Here is a 20,589-nt window from a genome sequence, read left to right on the forward strand (position 1 = left end):
GTTTTTCTTCCTCTTCTCACTAACTTTGGAAAGTTACCTTTGGGAAATCTGATCTGACCTGGCACATTTGCTTACCTGGATGTAAACATCTCTCAAAGGTGTTAATTTGCTGGCTTGATTATCCTAAAAGGATTGTCCCCTCACAAAGAGGGTTAAACCAGTAGGCGTAAGCTGAAATTCCAGAAAGGTGGGAAACACCAATTTCTAGAATCCTGCTAGGTGAAGACATAGACATTTCAGCAGCTCTGAAAGCCCTCTGTGAACATTTGTGCCTTAGGCTCAGGCCCCACCTCCTGATCCCCGTCCTGGGAGAACACCAGGTTGGGTGTTGTCACTAGAGTAGCTATAGTTTATAATAGTGAATGGTGTTGAGGGATGTATCGTATATATAAATGACTTGTCATTTGTCTACCTTTGCACAGCTTTGGTACAATTACTCTTTAGGAGCTTTGAGATTTTTTTTTTTAAGATTTTATTTTTAAGCAATCTCTACACCCAGTGTGGGGCTCAAATTCACAACCCTGAGATCAAGAGTTATATAAGCTCAGGAGCAGGCATTGCTTGATTGTGGTAAAATATGCATGACATAAAAACTTCCCATTTTAGCTCTTTATGTGACATTAAGTACATTCACATTGTTGTGTGGCCATCCTCACTATTCATCTCCAGAACTTATCTTCCCAGACTGAAATTCTGTACACACTAAACACTGAACTCCCCAGACCCCTCCCCCACAGCCATCACCTTTTTACTTCCAGTCCCTAACCCTAACCCCTGGTCTAGGTACCTCCTGTAAGTGGATTCATGCAGTATTTGTCATCTTGTGTCTGGCTTATGTCAGATAGCGTAATGTCTTCAAGGTTTATCCGTATTGTCAGAATTTTACTCCTTTTTAAGGCTGGATACTATTCCGTTGTATGGATGTACCACATTTTGTTTCCCCATTCATCTGTCAGCATTTGGGAGATTTGTCTCCATCTCTTGGTGATTGTGGATACTGCTGCTGTGAATGTGGGTCTACAAATACCTCTTCAAGTCTGTACTGGCAGTTCTTTCGGGTACATTCCCAAAAGTGGAATTGCTGGGGTATAGGCTTAATCTTTTTGAGGAACTGCCGTGCTCTCTTCTGCGGTGGCCACATCATTTTACGTTCCCACTTGATCATTGATTTTTCTCTTAAATTTGATTAAATTAAGAGGAGTTTTTATGAACTATGACATGTTGCTTGGATTAGTGTTTCCAGTTGGTGGTCTGTAGAAACAGCCCATGGTGGTCTGTTGAGGTTCCTCAAATTTCTAGGGCATTTTTTTCAGAACTTTGTAGCAAGTCATGGGATTGTGCAACACAGGCTGTGTTTTTGTAAGGTCACCAGATTGGCGTGAAGAACACAGGTTCCTCACCTTAGTGGTGTTTTGAACATTATACTTCATCATTTTAGAAAGTCCCTGCCAGTCACGAGTCATTTTCCCAGCATGGATTGCTATTACCTCTATGGTGGGACTAGTGGTTTACTTACCGTCTTTGTTCTTGGCCAAGACACAGAAAAGCAGGACATGTCCAGCTTCAAATATCAAGGGGCTACTTCCTCAGCTGAGAACACAGGAGGGTAGGTGCCAGGCTGGGGGGAGGATGGTACCTTCAGACGAGGTGTGCACGGATCAGAGGACAGTCTCCAGCCCCGTCACTAGTGGGGATGGATCTCTCATTTGCCAGCCTGACCTTGGCTTCAGGCCCAGGTGGAAGTGAACCTGAATGTTATAGGTCTGTAGTCCTGGGGTGGGCAGGATGGGAGTCTCAGTAATCAAGACGGTCTTGGCCTGTGGTACAGAGAGTTTCTTGTATTGCAAAATGCATATGGCACAGAGGTTTTTACTGAAGATCTTTAGTCCGATTGGCTCTGGGTTTCTTGACTTTGTGTCCCTGTTGGTGGTTGGTTTGCTCTGAATGCCGGGTAAAGCCAGAGCTGGCACTTTTTGAGTTCATGGATGTTGTTTTTTGCTACTTGCTTCCTGGTGCAGACTTCTTACAGAGTTGGATCGGTTTGACCATATTTCTTCTTGTGGCTAAAGTCTTGTCTTCACTTTTTTAGTTACCCCAAAGGATGATTTGTGAGAGTATTTTTCTTCATTTGAACTTCTAGGATGAGCTGATTCCCTGCAAATATCCTGGTTTCCTTTTATCCTCTGTTGTGGATCTGTCTTGCCAGAATTTATATACAGTCAATCCTCATTATTCACAGACCCTGTAGTTTGCAAATTTGCCTACTTGCTAAAATTTATATGTAATCCCCAAATCAGTACTCGAAGCTCTTTCATGGTCATTTGTGGGTATGCACAGAGTTGCTAAAATTTTGAGTCACTAGCTGTCATACTGTAAATAAGTGCCTTTTCACAGTCTATTTATATTTAGTGCCTGTTTTCTGCACTTTTGTCCTTTTTGTTGGTGATTTTGCTGTTTAATATTGTCTCACATAGAGTGTGGAAGTGCTGTCTAGTGTTCCTGAGCACATGAAGGCTGTGATGTGCCTTGTGGAGAAAATATGGCACATACTACAGGAAAATGCCTGTCTTAGATAAGCTTGGTTCAGGTATGAGTTGTGCTTTTGGCGTGAGTCCAATGTTAATGAGTCCACAACGGACAGTAAATATGGTGTCATTAAATAGAAACACACAACATAAGGTTATGTGTGTATTGATGATAAAAATGTTATCAAAGGCTGGCAGGAACCCAAGTCTGTGTTTTCCCAGGAGCAATTAGGATTCACCAATTCATGGTCACAGTGACTTTATAGCACACACCTACCACAGATAAGGAGAGTGGACTACTGACATTTATGCAGTGCATCTCACGGGAAGGACATCTGTAGAGCAATCTTCTATGTAGAGAAATAATTTTACTTACCCCAAGTGTATTTTTAGTGGTATAGCTGTGTTCAGAATTCTGTAATTTGGAGAAAAAGACATGCTTCTTGTATCTATACTACTTAGATCACATAGTCTTTCTCAGTGGACTCTTCCCCTTTCTTCTGATCTTTTCCCTTAAGACCCTCTTCTCTTGACCATTTTACTTCTTCTTTCTAGACCCTTCTCCAGCTCAGCCGTATTGTAAGATCAGCAGTCAGGACAGCAGGCACACTTTATTACAGACTCTTGAGAAGGAAGTAGAAGGGGACCGGCCAGGAGGCAGAGTCAGCTTGCTGACTTCTCCTGAGCAGAGTCTGCAAGAAATGGAGCTGGAGTTAAAAAGCAAAAACCCCGTGCAGCAGAGTGTACTGGTTGTGAGAAGGGAAGGGTCCACCCCACTTGTTCACCTCCCCCTGAATTCACTCTCTACACTGTGCAAAGTTAGTTGGCATCTCAGCCACATGGTGTCATGTCCATAGTTCTCAGACAGAACTTTGTTTTGTTTTTACTTAAAGCTAATTTTGTTTCAGTATAGACACCCTGCGTTTTGCTTTATATTTAGGCTGGATAATACGAGATTGCAGATATTCAACTGTTGAGGGCTTAATAAACAGCAATTTCATATGGCTCAATCCAGTATTTTGGCTATTAGTCTGTGGTTACATTTTCTTTCTGAAAATGTCTAGGGGCTAGCATCCTGAGAATACGGTCAAGAGTGAAACTGCAGTATTAATGGAAATAGAGCATTCCTAAGAAGTATATTTGGTTGGAATTTCTGTTTCTCTTTGTAACATTCTGACAAAATTAGAATGAGGTAGTAATGCATCTTACATTGTTTAACACTTTAAAATCTTTTAAACATATTTCCCCCTCCATTTTCCCCCTTGGATATAAACTTGAGTTGGACCTGTGCATTTTGTGAAAGAAAAGTTCATCTCTAGGGGCGATTTGTCAGTGTTGTAGTTGGCTAGGGAAGAGCAGTGTATCCTCACCAAGACTTGGTATTGTCAGTATTTTTAATTTTAGTTATTCATGGGTATGTGTAATAGTATCTCATTATGGTTTTGGTCTTCACTTCATTGTTGAGTAATGATGCTCAGTATCTTTTTATGTGCTTCTTTGCTGTTCGTGAATCTTCTCTGTGAAGTGTCTATGCAAGCGTTTGCCCCTTCTCTTTTATAGTGGGGTTTTCGTCTTGATGAATTGTGTGAGTTCTGTATATGCAGGAGGCTAGTCGTTTGCCAGATGTATAAATTGCCAACATTTTCTTTCAACCTGTGGCTTGCTTTTTTATTTACCTAATAATATCTTTTAAGGAATGGAAAGTTTTTGATGAAATCCTGTTTATCAGTTTTTGTGGTTTTTTTTTTTTTTTTTTATGGTTATCGTTGCTTGTATTCTGTCTGAGAAACCTTTGTCTGTGTTTTATTCTGGGTGTTTTATGGTTTTAGATTTAGATTTTGGTTTGCATTCATAGTGTATTAATTTTTATATATAATGTAAGGTAAGGGTTGAATTTTATTTAATTTTGATATAAATATTTAGTTTCTGCACAATTTATTGAAAAAATTACCCTTTGGCCCTTTGAATTTAATTGGAAACTTTGTCAAAGATTAAATGACTATATGTGAATCTGTTTCTGGATTCTTATTCTATTCTGTTGATTTATAGGTCTATCCTTTGTCCAAAATGAAATTCTCTTGATTACTGTAGCTTTATAATACATCTTGAAATCAAGTAGTGTAAGCCCCCATCTTGTTCTATTTTGGTTACTTTGGTTATTCTAAGTCTTGTGTTTTCATAGAGGTTTTAGAGTCAAAAGATGCTATTTGGATATACATTGGAATTGCACCAAATTTTGTAGATCATTTAGAGAGAATGGGTGTCTAAATATTAGTTTTCCAAAACATGAGTGTGGTATATCTCTTTAAAAATTTTTTTTAAAATGTGTATTATTTATTTTTGAGAGAGAGAGAGAAGGACAGAGTATGAGCAGGGGAGGGGCAGAGAAAGAGGGAGACACAGAATCTCAAGCAGGCTCCAAGCACAGAGCCTGACTGGGGCTCCAACTCACGAACTGAGATCATGACCTGAGCTGAAGTCGAATGCTTAACCAACTGGGCCACCCAGGCGCCTTGGTGTATCTCTTTATTTAGATGTTCTTTAACTTCTCTTGACCATATCTTATAGTTGTCAGTATTGAGGTCTTTAGATCCTTCATTTAATTTATTCCTTAGTATTTTATGGGTTTTTTGGGTATTATAAATGGTATTTTTAATTTTCATTTTCCACTTCTTATATAGAAGTACAACTGACTACACACATACACATGCGCGCGCACACACACACACATTTTTTGCTTTGTTTCCTGAGACCTTGCTAAGCCCCATTTAATTGTAAATTTTTGGGTAGATTGATTAGGATGTCTATATAGATAATTATGTTGTCTTTGAATAGAGACAATGAGAGCAAGAGATTAAACATTCTCAACTGTGAGAGGCGGTCCATTTTCCTCTTTAGTCATGAAGTTTCTGCATCCTGACTTTTGAAGTCTCTCATTAGCTTTGTTGGCATTTCAAATTGAGTTGTAATTAATTAACCTTCACCACCATACACTGTTGTTACTTATGCTTTAAATATTCATTTCTTCAGAATTTAAAAGAAAAGGAACTATCATTTTTATTTGTCTAATGACCATTGTACTGCTTTTTGTTCCTTCACTGCCAAGTTTCCATTTGGTAGGATTTCTTTTCCACCTGAAAAAAAACATCCTTTAGCATTTCTTAAGAATAGGTCTACAAGTGATGAATTCTCAGTTTTTGTTTATCTAAAAATCTGTTTTTCTCCCTTGTTTCTGAAGGATATGCTGGCTGGATATCGTATTCTGGATTGATAGTTCTTTTATCCCTTTTAAGTATGTTAAGGGTATTGTTCATTGTCATCCGGCCTCCATTGTTTCTGATACGAGTCATTCCTCTTTTGTGTCTTTGTTTTCCTCCTTGTTTCTGTTTTCTCTGGCAGGCTTTAACATTTTATTTTATTTTTTAATTGATTTTTCAGGAGAGTGCTACCTAGGTGTAATTTTCTTTGTATTTATGCCTCTTGGGGTTTGCTGAGCATTTTGATCTTTAATGTGGTTCTTTTTTTTAAAAAGTTGAGAAATATTTGGTGATTATATCTTTTTTTTTTTTTCAGTTTATTTATTTTGAGAGAGAGAGAAAGTGTGAGTGGGGGAGGAGCAGAGAGAGGAGATAGAGAATCCCACGCAGGCTCTATACTGTCAGTGCAGAGCCCGATTCGGGGCTTGAACTCACAAACCATGAGATCATGATGTGAGCCAAAGTTGGATGCTTAACCAACTGAGCTACCCAGGCGCCCCAAGGCCATTATATCTTTTAAAATACTCTCCTCCTCCTCTTTTTTTTTTTTTTTTTTTTAATATTTTATTGTTTTTGAAAGAGAGAGAGAGTGTGAGCACAAGCAGGGGAGGAGCAGAGAGAGAGAGAGAGAGAGACATAGAACCTGAAGCAGGCTTCAGGCTCCGAGCTGTCAGCGCAGAGCCTGATGTGGGGCTTGAACTCACAAACCATGAGATCATGACCCGAGCTGAAGTTGGACACTTAACTGACTTAAGTCAGGCACCCCTAAAATATTCTCTTCTGATCTGTTCTCATTTTTTTCTCTTTCTTTTTAATTTTTCTCTCTGTTCTTCAGATTGGGTAGTTTTCTATTGATCAACCTGACTACTTTTTCTTTTATCTTCAAACTGTTACTAAGCCCAGTTTTTTTTTTTTTTTTCCCCTTCCAGTTTTGTACTTTTCAGTTACAGAACGTCCACTTAGCTCTTTTTTAGAGTTTGTGTTTTTCTGTGGAGAATCTGTTTATTCCTATTTCTTTTCAATTCTTTGAACATACTTCCCTTCAACTCTTTAAACATAAAATTTTAAAAAATCCAATGCCTGGGTCAACTTGGGTTTGTTTTTATTCTTATTTATATATTTTGCTTTTTATTATGAAGACTGCTTTGCTTCTTCCTGTGGGTTACATTTTCCTGTTTTGTTTGTTTGTTTATTTTATTTTTTGCATGTCTAAGACTTAAGATTTATTGGACATCATGAATGCTACGGTATAAGTCTACATTCTGATAGTCTTTGAGAATGTTGAATTTTGCATTAATAGGTCACTTAGTGGCTGATCTCTTTGAACTTGGGTAGGCTTGATTTATGCTTTGTTAAGCTTACATTTTTGGAAATTCTATGGTGTTTTCTCTTAAGCGTCTCCAAGTTGGTGGGTCTCAACCTTCAAGCTCTGTGTCCTTTGTGGGTCCTTGTTAGGCCTCTGTATCTTTTCTTTCTTTCTTTCTTTCTTTCTTTCTTTCTTTCTTTCTTTCTTTCTTTCTTTTTTTTTTTGCCTCTGTATCTTTTCTAGGATGAGTCTAGAGCAAATCTGTTTTGTGGAAGAGATTCTCAACTTCACTACTGCATTTAGGGCTGTGTAATTTTTTATTGGGTGGGGAATGAAGGGAAGCTCATGCGTGTAGGATGTTGAACAGGAACTGTGGCCTCTACCCACTTGATGTCAGCAGCATCTTTCTAGTTGTAACAGCTTGTAAGGTCTTCAGACGTTGCCAGATGCCCCCTGGGGGCAGGGGATTAGGACCAAAATTGCCCCAGTTGAGAATCACTGCTCCAGAGTGGTCTTTAATTCTGAGACCTGTTCTTTCTGGTGTGTCAGCTGCGTACCAGCCTTGTTCATGATACGAAGGTTTCTCCACTCTGGCTGGGCAAGAACTCCAGTGCCCTAACTTGACCTTCGAGTATCCGTGTTCTGCTTGCTATTCTTTGCATCAGCTCTCTGGCGACCTGGGCCTTTGTAGCCCATCCCTCAGCTAAGGCCTTCCAGCAGCACCCCTTCCTCGCCCTGCCCCAGGACTTTGGGGACCCTTTCATTGATCCTCGAAGAATCTGACCTCTGACTCCTCAGCTCAGTGGGGCTGCTGCACTGTTGGACTTGAGCTCACTGCCACGGTTGAAAAATGGTCTCCCGGCTGAGAGCCAAGACAACGGTAGTGTTTACCTCTTGAGTGTTTACCTCTTGAGTGTTTCTTCTCTCAGGGGTCAGTCTTGCACCGCCCGTTATCTGGAGCCTGGAAACATAATTTTGCCCAGTCATGTAGCTGCGTATGGCAGAGGTGGGGGCTGGTCCCCTATCAGTTACTCAGCCATTTGTCAGAGCAGCTGTCTGCTCACGGCTTTTAATAGCTGGATGTTTATGGGCCTTGCAGCTGGGAGCTGTGTGAACACTGCAGGGCACGGTTAGGATCCCCTGGACGACATACCTGTTCAGCTTCCTTGCCGAGCAGATCAAGGGTGAGGCAGACATATGCTAGGCTGTGGGTCACTAAATTCTGTTATGAGTCATCTTTGTGCTTAACAAAAAACCCTCCAACCTGGGCTTAACCCCAGACCTACTCCCTCAGGATTAAGAGAAACCCTGGAAATCTGTATATTTAATCTGCGCCCCAGGGATTCTTACCATTAGGAAAATTGAGGAATCATTGTACTCCAGAAGGTGAAGGAAACGAGGGGCAGGGCAGCAGGGGCAGGGCAGGGCAGCACAGCGGTAGATGGCCCGGGGGTGGGGTGGGTGAGGCAGGGGGAGCCTTCTTGGCACGTGAACAGGCAGCATGAATGTCTCCATTCCTTTCCCCGGGATTTATGCTAGAAACAGGACTTGATACTTAAGTTTTAAAAATCCAGTTTAATTTTTAAATTTTGATGTTGGTTGGGGCGTCTGGGTGGCTCAGTTCATGAAGTGTCCGACTGTAGCTCAGGTCATGATCTCACAGCTCTTGAGTTCATGCCCTGCGTCGGGCTCTGTGCTGACAGCTTGGAGCCTGGAACCTGCTTCAGATTCTGTGTCTGCCCCTCCCTCCCTCACTCATGTGCTCTCTCTTTCTCTCTCAAAAATAAATAAATGTTAAAAAAAAGTTACCAAAAGATTTTTTTTATGTTGTTCTGAAAATGTTTTTATTTCTTTGTTATTTTAAGGTATTTCTGTAGGTTTAGAGTTTTGGTTTTAGACCACGTTTTTCCCAGGTATTCAAAGGTAATCACTTTTGATTGATTTTTTTATTTTTAAGTAATCTCTGTACCCAAGGTGGGCTTGAACTCACAACCCTGAGATCAAGAGTCACATGCTCTGCGGGGCACCTGGGTGGCTCTGTTAAGCTTTCGACTCTTGGTTTCAGCTCAGGTCATGATCTCACAGTTTGTGGGTTTGAGCCCCACGTCTGGCTCTGTGCTGACAGTGCAGAGCCTGCTTAGGATTGTGTCTCTACCCCTCCCCTCCCCCCCCCAAATAAATAAATAAAGTTAAAAGAGTCACATGCTCTAATGACTGAGCCAGCTAGTGCCCCTCATTTTGTTTTTTATTTTTTATCTTTATGCTTTACTTATTTTTGGGGGGTGGAGAGAGGCAGAGAGAGAGAGGGAGACAGAATCTGAGACAGCCTCCAGGCTCTGGCTGTCAGGGCAGAGCCCAACGCAGGGCTTGAACTCACGATCCGTGAGATCATGACCTGAGCCAAAGTGCGATGCTTAACCGACTGAGCCACCCAGGCACCCCTCATTTTGGTTTTTAAATGTTTAGTTGTGGTCAAATACACATGACTTAAAATCGACCACATTTACCATTTTTGAGTGTACAAGTCAGTGGCCTTAAGTACATTCACATCCTTGTGCAGACATCACCACTGTCCACCTCCGGAACTCTTTTCTTCTTGTAAAACTGAAACTCCGTACCCATTAGATCAGTTTCTCATTTCCCTCCCCCCAGCCGCTGGCGACCACCATTCTACTTCCTGTCTCCAGGAAACTGACTGCTTAGGTACCTCATGTGAGTGGAATCGTGCAGGATGGGTCCATGAGTGACTGGCTTATTTCACTTAACACAATGTCTTCAAGGTTAACATCATTTTTTTTTTGAACAGGTGCAAATCCTATATTTACTCAGTGTTCATTGAAACAATGACAGTTCACCCTGATCCTCAGCAGTGGTGATAAACTTTCAGTTGCCTGTGGAGGAAAAGGAAGGCATTTCAAAGAAGACTGTACCCCTCTCTGGTTCCCTGTGCAGAGCAAGCAGCTCTGTCTTGGTTATGTGTTGAAGACCTTGTTTCCTCCCTTCTCCTCCTCTGGGACTCATTAGTTGAACTGACCGGGTTATTTTCTTTGGTATCTCTGAGACTTAGCAGCCGTTGGTACCTGGCTGCTATTGGTTACACCCCTTGCCAGTGAGTAGGAGAGTGTGGAATTGGGTTGAGAGTGTGATGGGTTGCTTTGTGAGGGAGCATTTTCTTGCTCTGTGCACTTTTCCATTAGTCGCTTTGTGTGTACTGGTGATAGATAACAAGGCATTGCTGCTTTTAGTAAGTTTGGTTTTCAAAATGTATGCTGTGAAAGTCATGATTTAGACCGTATCTCCTCTCATTTTTCTCCTGCACGGATTGACTCACTTCCTGAAAACTTCAAGCATGGTGTTTACAAGTGAATGAGTAATGCAACTAGTTTTGTGACCTTACAGAAGTGTGCAGTGTTGCTTAGGTGTGCTGTATATCCAACTTCCTTAAGCTCTGTACTTTGATAAATATAAAACATTAGAGAAAAGGAAAATCCCGTTTGTAAAACACTCTTCATTTTGACGGTAAAATTATGCACCATGGATGAGTTCGTAGAGGGCATATCACTTCCCTCCTGTACTTTTGGTCTGAAGGAAGGCACATGATGAGCAAAATTTAGAAGCTTCTTTATAGACAAAAGAGTTCTAATTCTAAGTATAGTTGCCATAAAAGACTTAGCATATGGGGGCGCCTGGGTGGCTCAGTCAGTTAAACGTCTGACTTGGGCTCGGGCCATGATCTTGTGGTTCGTGGGTTTGAGCCCCACGTCGGGCTCTGTGCTGACAGCTCAGAGCCTGGAGCCTGCTTCGGATTCTGTGCCTCCCTCTCTCTCTGCTTCTCCCCTGCTCATGCGCTCGCTCTCTCTCTCTCTCTCAAAAATAAATGAACATTAAAAACGAATTAAAAAAAGACCTAGTGTATGGCCTCACGTATAAATTTTTAAGACTAAACATGCCACTTTTCAGAAATGTTTATGCTCACATTTTTTGTTATAATTTTTAGAAACAGAAAAGTGTATTAAAAGATATTTTTAAAAGTTGATAGAATTTTTTTCCTTCTATTGGGAATGTACTTCATTTTTATTTTCTCATTAAGATAGTCTCTCCTCTAACCCTAAAGTGCATGTTTGTAAGTGTGTGTGTGTGTGTGTGTGTGTGTGTGTGTGTGTGTGTGTGTGTGTGTGTTGCTTTCCTTTCTCTCCTAGTTACTGGGTTTTTCATGCTCACCGTATTGTTACTTCTTCCTGCTACCCCACCAGCTCACCTTTGGCACAACTCTTTGTGCTGCTCGTCTCTCTCTTCTCCTCTCTTGTTTAGGAAACCAGTCACATGGGGCTTCTCTTTCAAAGCAAGAAATTGGTGATGGAAGGGTGTGAGTTGGGGGGAGTCTTTCATTATCTGGGGACGTGACCTCACTTTGAACATACTACCATAATTAATATAGCCTTACACATTCGGGGACTCATGGCCATTAGGGGTGATGAAGTCAGGGAATGTGGAGTCGGTCTGACCTCAGAGCAAATATCCCAGGCCTCCAAGTGGTTCTTGGGTTCCACAGTGGGGCCCTTGTGCTCAGGTCTTGTGAAGTCTGTACGTGTCTTTCTGGCCTCTGGACTCCAGTAGGTCACCATGGTCGAATGAAAAAGAAAAGGCCAGTGGAGCTAAAAGAAAGCTAAATGCCAAGGCTTGCCGAGAGCTTTCTGTATAGGTGAGCTGGTATGTGTGCCAGCCATGGAAAACCAGGCAGGAAGAGAAATAAAAGGCAGTGGAGCTCTCAGATTATAGACAGCAGCAGCTTGTTGATTTTGTGTGCATCTTGGTTTCCATTTCCTTGAATCTGTTTTCTTCTACAGAACCCCATGGGTTCATGGGGACGGAGAATATTAGGCTATCCCTGGGTCCTCCTCTCAGAAATGGAGTTTAATCTCTAGATTATGTCATCATGAAAGTCGGTGGGGCAGCATACTAAGCAACTCCAGGAAACAATATTGGAAAAACACAGGCAACTTTCTGCTTCAGATGAGCTCAGCATACTCCTCGCACTAGCTTGTTGTGATACCCAGTGTACCTGTAAACCGCATGGCCTGGTAGGCCCAGCTCTGCCGAAGGGCCACAAACCAGGAAGTAAACCCCAAATGCGACAGAGGTGATACAAGTACTTGATTTTTTGTTCTGCAGTTCCTTTAGGTTCTTCCTCAGAGCCAATTTACTGTGATTTTTCCTTAAAACATTACAAAGCTGTATCCTAGTTTGGAAAGAGCGGTAGGTACTGGTGAGATGGTCCACTGAAGGGAAGCCTGGCAGTGGGGAACAGAACGGATTTGTGACGTATGCAAAACTCCAAAGACTTGGCCATTTGGGGCGGTCGGTTGGAAGAGTGTCCTCCACACGTACTGAGGATTATTGACGTTGGGTAGGAGTCAAGTTGGTGATGAGGAATCTGCACCATGAGGAGGTGAACTACAGTTTCTGCTTTGAAGGACAATTAGAGAAGCGATAGTTAGATGTCCATACTTGGGTTTTGTGTTTCATTTGTACTGATGAACATAATTGAGAAAGAAGAAACTGTATTTTTCACATGAATGACGAATATTACTTGATTTATTATGTTTATTTTTTATTTTTTATTTTTAGTTTTTAAATTTACTTTAGAGAGAGGGAGAGAGAGGGAGAGAATCCCAAGCAGGCTCCATGCTGTCAGTGCAGAGCCTGATACAGGGTTGGAACCCATGAAGTGTGAGATTGTGATTTGAGCTGAAATTAAGAGTCACATGCTCAACCGACTGAGCTACCCAGGCACGCGCTTGCTCTATCCTTCCTCCCTTCCCTTCCCTTCCCTTCCCTTCCCTTCCCTCCCCTCCCCTCCCCTCCCCTCCCCTCCCCTCCCTTCCTTCCTTCCTTCCTTTCAAGTATTTATTTATTTATTTTTGGGGGAGAGAGAGAGAGAGAGAGAGAGAGACAGAGAGAGAGAGAGAGAGACAGCATAAGCAGGGGGTGAGGGGCAGAGAGAGAGGGGAACAAAGGATCTGAAGCAGGCTCTGCACACACAGCACAGAGCCCAATTTGAGTCTCGAACTCAGGAACAGTGAGATCATGACCTGAGCTGAAGGCAGATGCTTAACTGACTGAGCCACCCAGGCACCTCACCCCTTGACTTATTTTTAAAAAATTGATGAAAATTAATGTTCTCGCCCAGATTATACGGTTGTCTTACACTCCAGATGTATTTTCACGCCCACCCAGGGAAGGAACCAGCTGTAAATGGATGCGTGCTCACATGTAGTTTGCATTCCGCAGTTGGCAGTGTTGTTTCTAATGGCCACACATATTCTAGCATAACCGATAATTAGATGGTTTTCCAGTTGTTTATATTAACAGATGTAGTGACCAAACCAATTAGATGGTTTTCCAGTTGTTTATATTAACAGATGTCAGTGAATGTGACCAAAGTGAAACCTTTGGAGACATCCTTAATTTTTCAGGGTATATACATCTCAAGGGTTTTGAATGCCAGATTTCCTTCCAGAGTTGGTAACTCTTTACAGTCTCTCTGGTGAAATGAGATGGCCCCACACCCTTGACAAAGATTGGATGTTCTGGTTATTATTATTTTTTTTGTCTTTGCCACACTTCCAGTTTCTAGATGAAAAATTATACTGCTCTGTTCTTTTAATTTACATGTCTGAGTCAGAATGAATTTGAGTATTTGCAAATTTTCATTAGCCATTTGTTTCCCATAGTGAATTTCCTGCACATATTCCTTGTCTCCCTTTTTTAAATTGGTAGACTTTTATAATTCTTAATGATACTAGGTGTTCTTGATTTATTATGATACTATTCTTGGGTCCAGAAGATGGACTGAGACTGCAAATACTGATTGTGGTTTCTTTTGTTTGCCTTCTATTGCTTTTATGGTGGAACTATTTTGTTTTCACAAGGGAAACAAATTTAACCAAATAGTATCCTCTTATAACCTGTCAACTTAAGGAAATGTGGAACCAAAACATTAGCAGAATGATGACGCATTAGTACGCATTAATTTGTACATTGTTTTTCTCTACACCGGCTATGAACTGTTTTTAAACTATAATGCATACAATTTATCAGAAACAAACTTCAGTTTTCTACATTACGAAGAAGAGTGGTAATTTTGCTTCATTAGAAGAAAAAATACAGTGTTCTCTGTGAGGCATGAATATGCTCAGCTTATTTTCTCATCTGCAAAATAAGGGATAATTTTTCCTTTGTAAGGTTGTTTCCTTTTTTTTTTTTGAGAGAGGGTGCAAGTGAGCGAGGGACAGAGAGAGAGAGAATCCCAGGAGGGGCAGAGAGAGAGAGAAGTGGGGCTTACTCAGGTGCCCAAGATCATTTCCTATTCAATTGTCTGGGTTATAGTAGGTGCTCATTAAAAGGTGACTGTTTTTATGATGCTGCTGATTGTAAATGAATATGACAGGGTTTGTGCACTCAGTGAGCCGATAGTTCCAGGGCGGGGGGTGGGGGGCAACACACAGATCTTTGATTACACTAGATGCTCTTCTGGAGGTATGAACAGAGGTGTGTGTGTGTGTGTGTGTGTGTGTGTGTGTGTGTGTGTGTGTGTTCGTTCCTGTTTCTTTGGTCTCAGTCAGAATCTTTGATCATCAATTTTATACCTTTCTTTCTTTTAATGTAAAACATTTAAAGCTAGAAGTTTCCTCTAAGGCTTGCTTACCTGTATCTTTACAGGTTATAATGTGGTATATTTTCACTTTCATTTATTTAAAAATAATTCTGATTTCTCTTATGGGGTCTTCTTTGCCACATAGCTATTTAGAAATATGTTGTTAATTCTCAAATTTTTGGGGTTTTTAGAGCTATCTTAGTGATTTCTAATTTAATTTTTTTGATATCGGAGAACATTCTGCAGAACATTTTTGTGTTTAGACATTTATTGAGATTTATATACCAGCCCCGGCATATAGGGTCTATGTTGAGAAATATCCAACGTGTACTTGAGAAAACTGTCCTGCAATTGTTGGGTGTGGTGTTCCACAAACGTCAGTTAGATTAAGGTGGTTACTAGTGTTGTTCACATCTTCTGTAGCCTTACTCTTTTTTTTTTTTTTTTTGGTCTACTTTTATCAGTTACTGAGAAAGGGATGTTGAGATCTATGATTGTGTGTTTTCTGATTTTTCTCTGTAGTTCTGTTTTTGTCTCATATATGTTGAAACTATAATTTGATCCATACACATTTAGGTGTGGTGAACTGACTTTATCATTATGATATGTTCCTTTTAATCTCTGGTCATATTCCTTGTCTCAAAGTCTGTGTTGTCTTATATTAATAGAGCCACACCGCATTCATTGTACCCGTTGTTTGCATGGCATATCTTTTTTATCCTTTTCACTTTCAACCTGTTCGTGTGTTTAAAGTATATCTCCCTTATACAGCAACTTAGGTCGGTCCTTTATTAATCTGTTGTGACAATTTCTGGCTTTTAATTTTTTTGTTTTTAACGTTTCCTTTTTTTTTTTTTTTTTTTTTTTTTTTTTTTTTTTGAGAGACAGAGAGCATGAGTCGGGGGGAGGGGCAGAGAGAGAGGGAGTCACAGAATTGTAAGCAGGCTCCAGGCTCTGAGCTGTCAGCACAGAGCCGGACGCGGGGCCTGAACTCACAAACCGTGAGATCACGACCTGAGCTGAAGTCCGACGCTTAACTGACTGAGCCACCCAGGTGCCCCTCATCAGATATATTTTAGTATTCCATTTTGATTCCTTTATTGGCTTTTTAGCAGTATCTCTTATGTTTTTAGTGTTGACTTAAGGATTCAAATAGGCTTCTTAGCTTGTCACTGTCTGTATAGTCCTACTGTTGGACTACTTTACCTAAAATGTAAGAAACATGCAACCATAAAACTCTGCTACTCTTCCTCATTCACTGTGCTATTGGTGTGAATGTATTTCACCTCTACATATACCATGGAGTGTTACCATTTTTTGCTTTAAGCAGCCAGTTGTCTTTCAAATAAATTGAAAGGAGATTTTTAATCTTTTATGTCTACCTGCCTTTTTGCCAGTTTGGTTTCTCTTTATTCCTTATGGTACATCTGAGTTTTTAGTCTGTTCGGCACCAGTTCCCTTTAGCTTGAAGACTTTCTTTTATAATTTCTTAAAGTTTTGTTTGGCTGGTGATAAATTCTCAGACTTTATTTGAAGATGTCTTAATTTCACTGTCATCGTTTGAAGTACATTTGTGTTGCTTATAGAATTCAGTTATTGTTTCCAGTCTGTTAGCTCTCGATAGATGTTCCACTGTTTGTGTCCATTGTTTCGGATGTCGGCATCACTTGATTGTTTCTGTGTGTGTAATGTGTTATTTTTCTTGGCTCCTTTCATGACTTTGTCTTACTTTCTGGTTTTTAGCAGTTTGTGATGTGCCTAGGGAAAAGTCTTTTTTTTTTTTTTTTTAATGCTTCTTGGGGTTTGCTAAGATTCTTACGTATGAAAATGAATATTTTCTACCAGACTTGGAAAAATTTCAGCCATTATTCCTTCAAATATTGTTTTCTTCCCAGGGTGCCTGGGTGGCTCAATTGGTTAAGTGTCTGACTATGGATTTTGGCTCAGGTCACGATCTCACAGTTTGGGAGTTTGAGCCCTGCATCAGGCTCTACACTGTCAGTGTGGAGCCTGCTTGGGATTCTCTCTGTCTCCCTCTCTCTCTGCCCCTCCCCTGCTCTCTCTCTTTCAAAAAAAAAAAATTAATAAACTTAAAAAAATTTTTTTTCTTCCCTATTTTGTCATCCTCTTCCAGGACTGCCAATTACATGTGTCTCATTCCTTATTATTGCCCCACTGAACCTTCAAGCTTTTTTTTTTTTCTTCAATTTCTTTCTGTCTTTTCTTCTATTTTTCAGATTGTAATCTAAAAGGGTTGATGAATCTGGGAAGAGATCAGTGGAAATTTTCTGGTACTAAAATTATCTAGTGAATGTTTCATATTGCTCCTTTTTATTTATTTATTTATTTATTTATTTATTTGTTTATTTATTTATTTATTTTTTTAACGTTTATTTATTTTTGAGACAGAGAGAGACAGAGCATGAACAGGGGAGGGGCAGAGAGAGAGGGAGACACAGAATCTGAAACAGGCTCCAGGCTCTGAGCTGTCAGCACAGACCCTGACGCGGGGCTCGAACTCACGGACCATGAGATCGTGACCTGAGCCGAAGTCGGACGCTTAACCGACTGAGCCACCCAGGCGCCCCTGAAGTCGGATTCTTAACCGACCAAGCCACCCAGGCGCCCCCATATTGCTCCTTTTGATAGTGCTCATTTCTCTCCTAAAATTACCCATTCTAATTCCCTTGTTATAACCAGGTTTTCCTTTAAGTCCTTGGACATAATTTATAATAGTTGTTTTCTAGTTCTCATCTCTAATTCCTAAATCTGGATCATGTCAGGCTCTACTTCCATTGCCTGTGTTCTTTCTCCTTGATAATGGGTCGCTTTTTCTTCTTTGCCTGTATAATAACTATTTACTGTGTTGGATACTGTGGGGGATAACATGATAGGGAGTTTTGACTAAAGGGTATTGATTGAGCTTTTTTCTTCTAAGCGATTCCTGACAGGTCAGTCCTGTCAGGAGTGGATCTCTCTATCTACCTGTGTAACTATCCACCTTCCTACTCTAGGTACCTGTGTATCCGTCTAAAATGGTGTTTCCATTTTAGATGAAGTCCAGGTACGTGGCTCTTACTCTAGAGTATGATCTTTATTACTAAGGCATGGCCCTCCTGGTGTCTAAATGGAGTATTTGAGGTGCTTATGAAGATCGTTTTATTCTGGTTGGGCAGAAACTCTGTGACCCCCGGCATGACCTCTGGAGTCTCTCTTGAGCCCACAGCTACCCCCCGCTCCTCTGCTAAATCCCTACAGAAACTTCTGGGGCCTACCCTTCTGCCACCTGGCTTGCAAATTCCAGACATTTCTGCAACTTGAAACAGCTGCCTCTTCCTCCTTGGCACAGGGAAACTACAGTTCTGCTGGCAGATGCCCCCAGGCAGGAAGCCGGCTGTCCCAGGGCTCTGCTCTGGTGTTTCCCTTCTCTCGGCGCACAGGGTCCTGTGGCGCCCGTGGTTCCTGCCTGAAACAGTGGCCTCCTATGTTCCGTCCAGTTTCTTAGATTTACGGGCGGGGGCAAGGGTGGGGGGGTGGGGGCGGGAGTCCGGGACCAACCATTCTTTCAGGGGTGGAGGCAGCCTCCACCCAAGCAGTTTGCTTGGAAGGTGTGTCTTCCTCATTACCAACATTAATGACACTCCACTGTTTTTTTTGTCCTAGTCAGAGTGTGACTGCTTTTCTTTGGACAGATGATTAATTTCTGTGTTGGCTGCAGCGTTGTCCTTAACTTACGTGTCCTTCTGTTCCGGAGCCAGCCTTTGGTCTGTTACTGTACCTGGTCACAGACATAACTGAATGACAAGTTGTCCTGATGGCCCGCTGAGAAGAGCTTGGTCTTTTGCACAAATTGTCATCTGCACCCTCTTACCTGTGGTCCTCATTGTCAGTGACAGTCTGTCCGTGATGATTCTAATTGGGTACAGTAGTCTTGAGAAGTTTTGAAAACGATCAGTCAAAAAAAGTTTTTTTTTACGTTTGCTTATTTTTGAGAGACAGAGCGTGAGTAGAGGAGGGGCAGAGAGAGAGAGGGAGACACAGAATCCAAAGCAGGCTCTAGGCTCCAGGCTCCCGAGCTGTTAGCATAGAGCCCAACGTGGGGCTCGAACTCACGAGCTGTGAGATCATGACCTGAGCTGAAGTTGAATGTGTAACCAGCTGAGCCACCCAGGCTCCCCGAAAATGATCAGTTTTAGAATCAGTTTTATGTGCTATTGACTTACTTTAATTGTTAAAATTAGTTATCATGTATCTACTTCCATAGTGTATCTTCTACATGAGGGATTCACATGTATTTGTATGTAAAATTGGCTTTAAAAATACTTTCAAATGAGCCTTCGATAATTAAGGCACCGAGGTTTATTTCTTCCTGTAGGGGCATTTCTTTCTTTTTTCTTTATAGTTGGGGGGGGGGGGGCTGTATTTTTTGTGACTGATGTACTTATATTTATGTAACACTTTTTATTTTCCAAAGTGTCTTCCCTTATATCTGGCCCTTCCTTTCCATTCACATTCACACAGCCCTAGCACACCGTCTTTTTACCCTTGCCTGGACCATCAGTGGTTCCTAATCCTCCCTTCTTATAAGAGTCTCCTGGCCAGTAACTTCTACAGTTGAATCTTCATAGAGTTGCGTTTCTTGCTCTAATGTAAAAAGACATTTCCTGCTCCATTCTGTTTTCCAGACATTAGCTGCTTTCCATTCTACTTTTCTAGCCGGATTTCAGGTACTCTTTACTCAGCTGCTTCTACATTTCTCTTCCCTGACTGCATGCTGTTCCTTCCAGTCACAGTGTTCTTCCCTTCTCTCCATAGTTTCTCCTCCCCATTGTCCAGGGTCTGTCCTGCCCACAGTGTCACTCAATGGAAACTGTCGCCAGTTCCCTGTGCTGCTGTCGTTACTGTCCATTTCACGCTTGAATTACCGGTGCTTGTCCATATCACGTCCTATCTCTAAACAGGGAACACGCCTCCTCAGTCACCCTATCTACTGGAGCACTTGGTGTCCTCCACGTAGTGGATAAAGAGTATCTGGCATCCCACTCATAGGGACCCTGGGGTCTGTCCAGGCAGCATCTGGGCTTATTTACATTTCCAGAACCAGGAGACTTAAGACCCAGACGTTGCATGCAGAATTAAGGACTGGTTCCAGATTTCTAGCTAGTCCGTCTCCTAATTTCTGTCCTTAGATAGCCTCTTCACTCTCGTAGAATGTGGCTCAAAATTACTTTAGTTGACTCCTGAGGACATATCCTTCCATACTTGGGGCTTGTCCAAACTCATCAAAACTGGTCTGGGGGAGTTGGCTTCTGCCTCCGTTGCTCTCGTTGATCCTCCAGGGACGTGGCTGCCACCACATTAGTCGAAGGCTGACCCCAGGTCCCTAGAGCCCTGCTGTCACAGGTCATCCTGCTCTCCCGACGTCACGCAAGACCCCATAAAAATACACTCCATGTTCCTAGTTCTCTGAGTGTGGCTTAGTATCACTGTAGGAGTATAATTCTCCATTCCCGTCTCTGCCAGGCACTTCGCCTTAGTAACAAGGCCATGGGAAAGACTACTACCGGCCAGATCGTCAATCTGCTGTCCAATGACGTGAACAAGTTTGACCAGGTAAGCTGCCCCTGAGGGGGCCTCTTTCCTTCCCACCGCTTACTCGGTTTAACTTACTGGAGTTTCTGGTGCCGGTTTTGGGTGTAGGCCAGACTTCTGTTGGGGACAAAGACGAGGATACCTTTTATCCGCGTCTCATTTCTTCTGTGTGCAACTTAGCTATGATAATATGTGTGGTCCAGCAGGTAAGAGTTCTGTTTGCTTAATGTGTTTACAGCATACTTACTTGAA

The 20,589-nt window shown here is 41.6% G+C and overlaps 1 protein-coding gene across 4 annotated transcripts in view; it reads left to right on the forward strand.

Moving 5' to 3' along the window:
* The window catches only part of ABCC4 (ATP binding cassette subfamily C member 4 (PEL blood group)), a 284,074-nt gene that overhangs the window by 85,002 nt on the left and 178,483 nt on the right, over nt 1-20,589 (forward strand). For all 4 annotated transcript variants that reach the window (XM_081794994.1, XM_060636846.3, XM_078432437.2 and 1 more), the window contains exon 9: nt 20,269-20,358. In XM_081794994.1, coding sequence (XP_081651120.1) covers nt 20,269-20,358 — 90 coding nt within the window. The remainder of the gene's footprint in view (nt 1-20,268; nt 20,359-20,589) is intronic.

Source organism: Panthera onca, chromosome A1 (genome assembly GCF_046562875.1).
Source record: "Panthera onca isolate mPanOnc1 chromosome A1, mPanOnc1 haplotype 2, whole genome shotgun sequence".
Lineage (NCBI taxonomy): Eukaryota > Metazoa > Chordata > Mammalia > Carnivora > Felidae > Panthera > Panthera onca.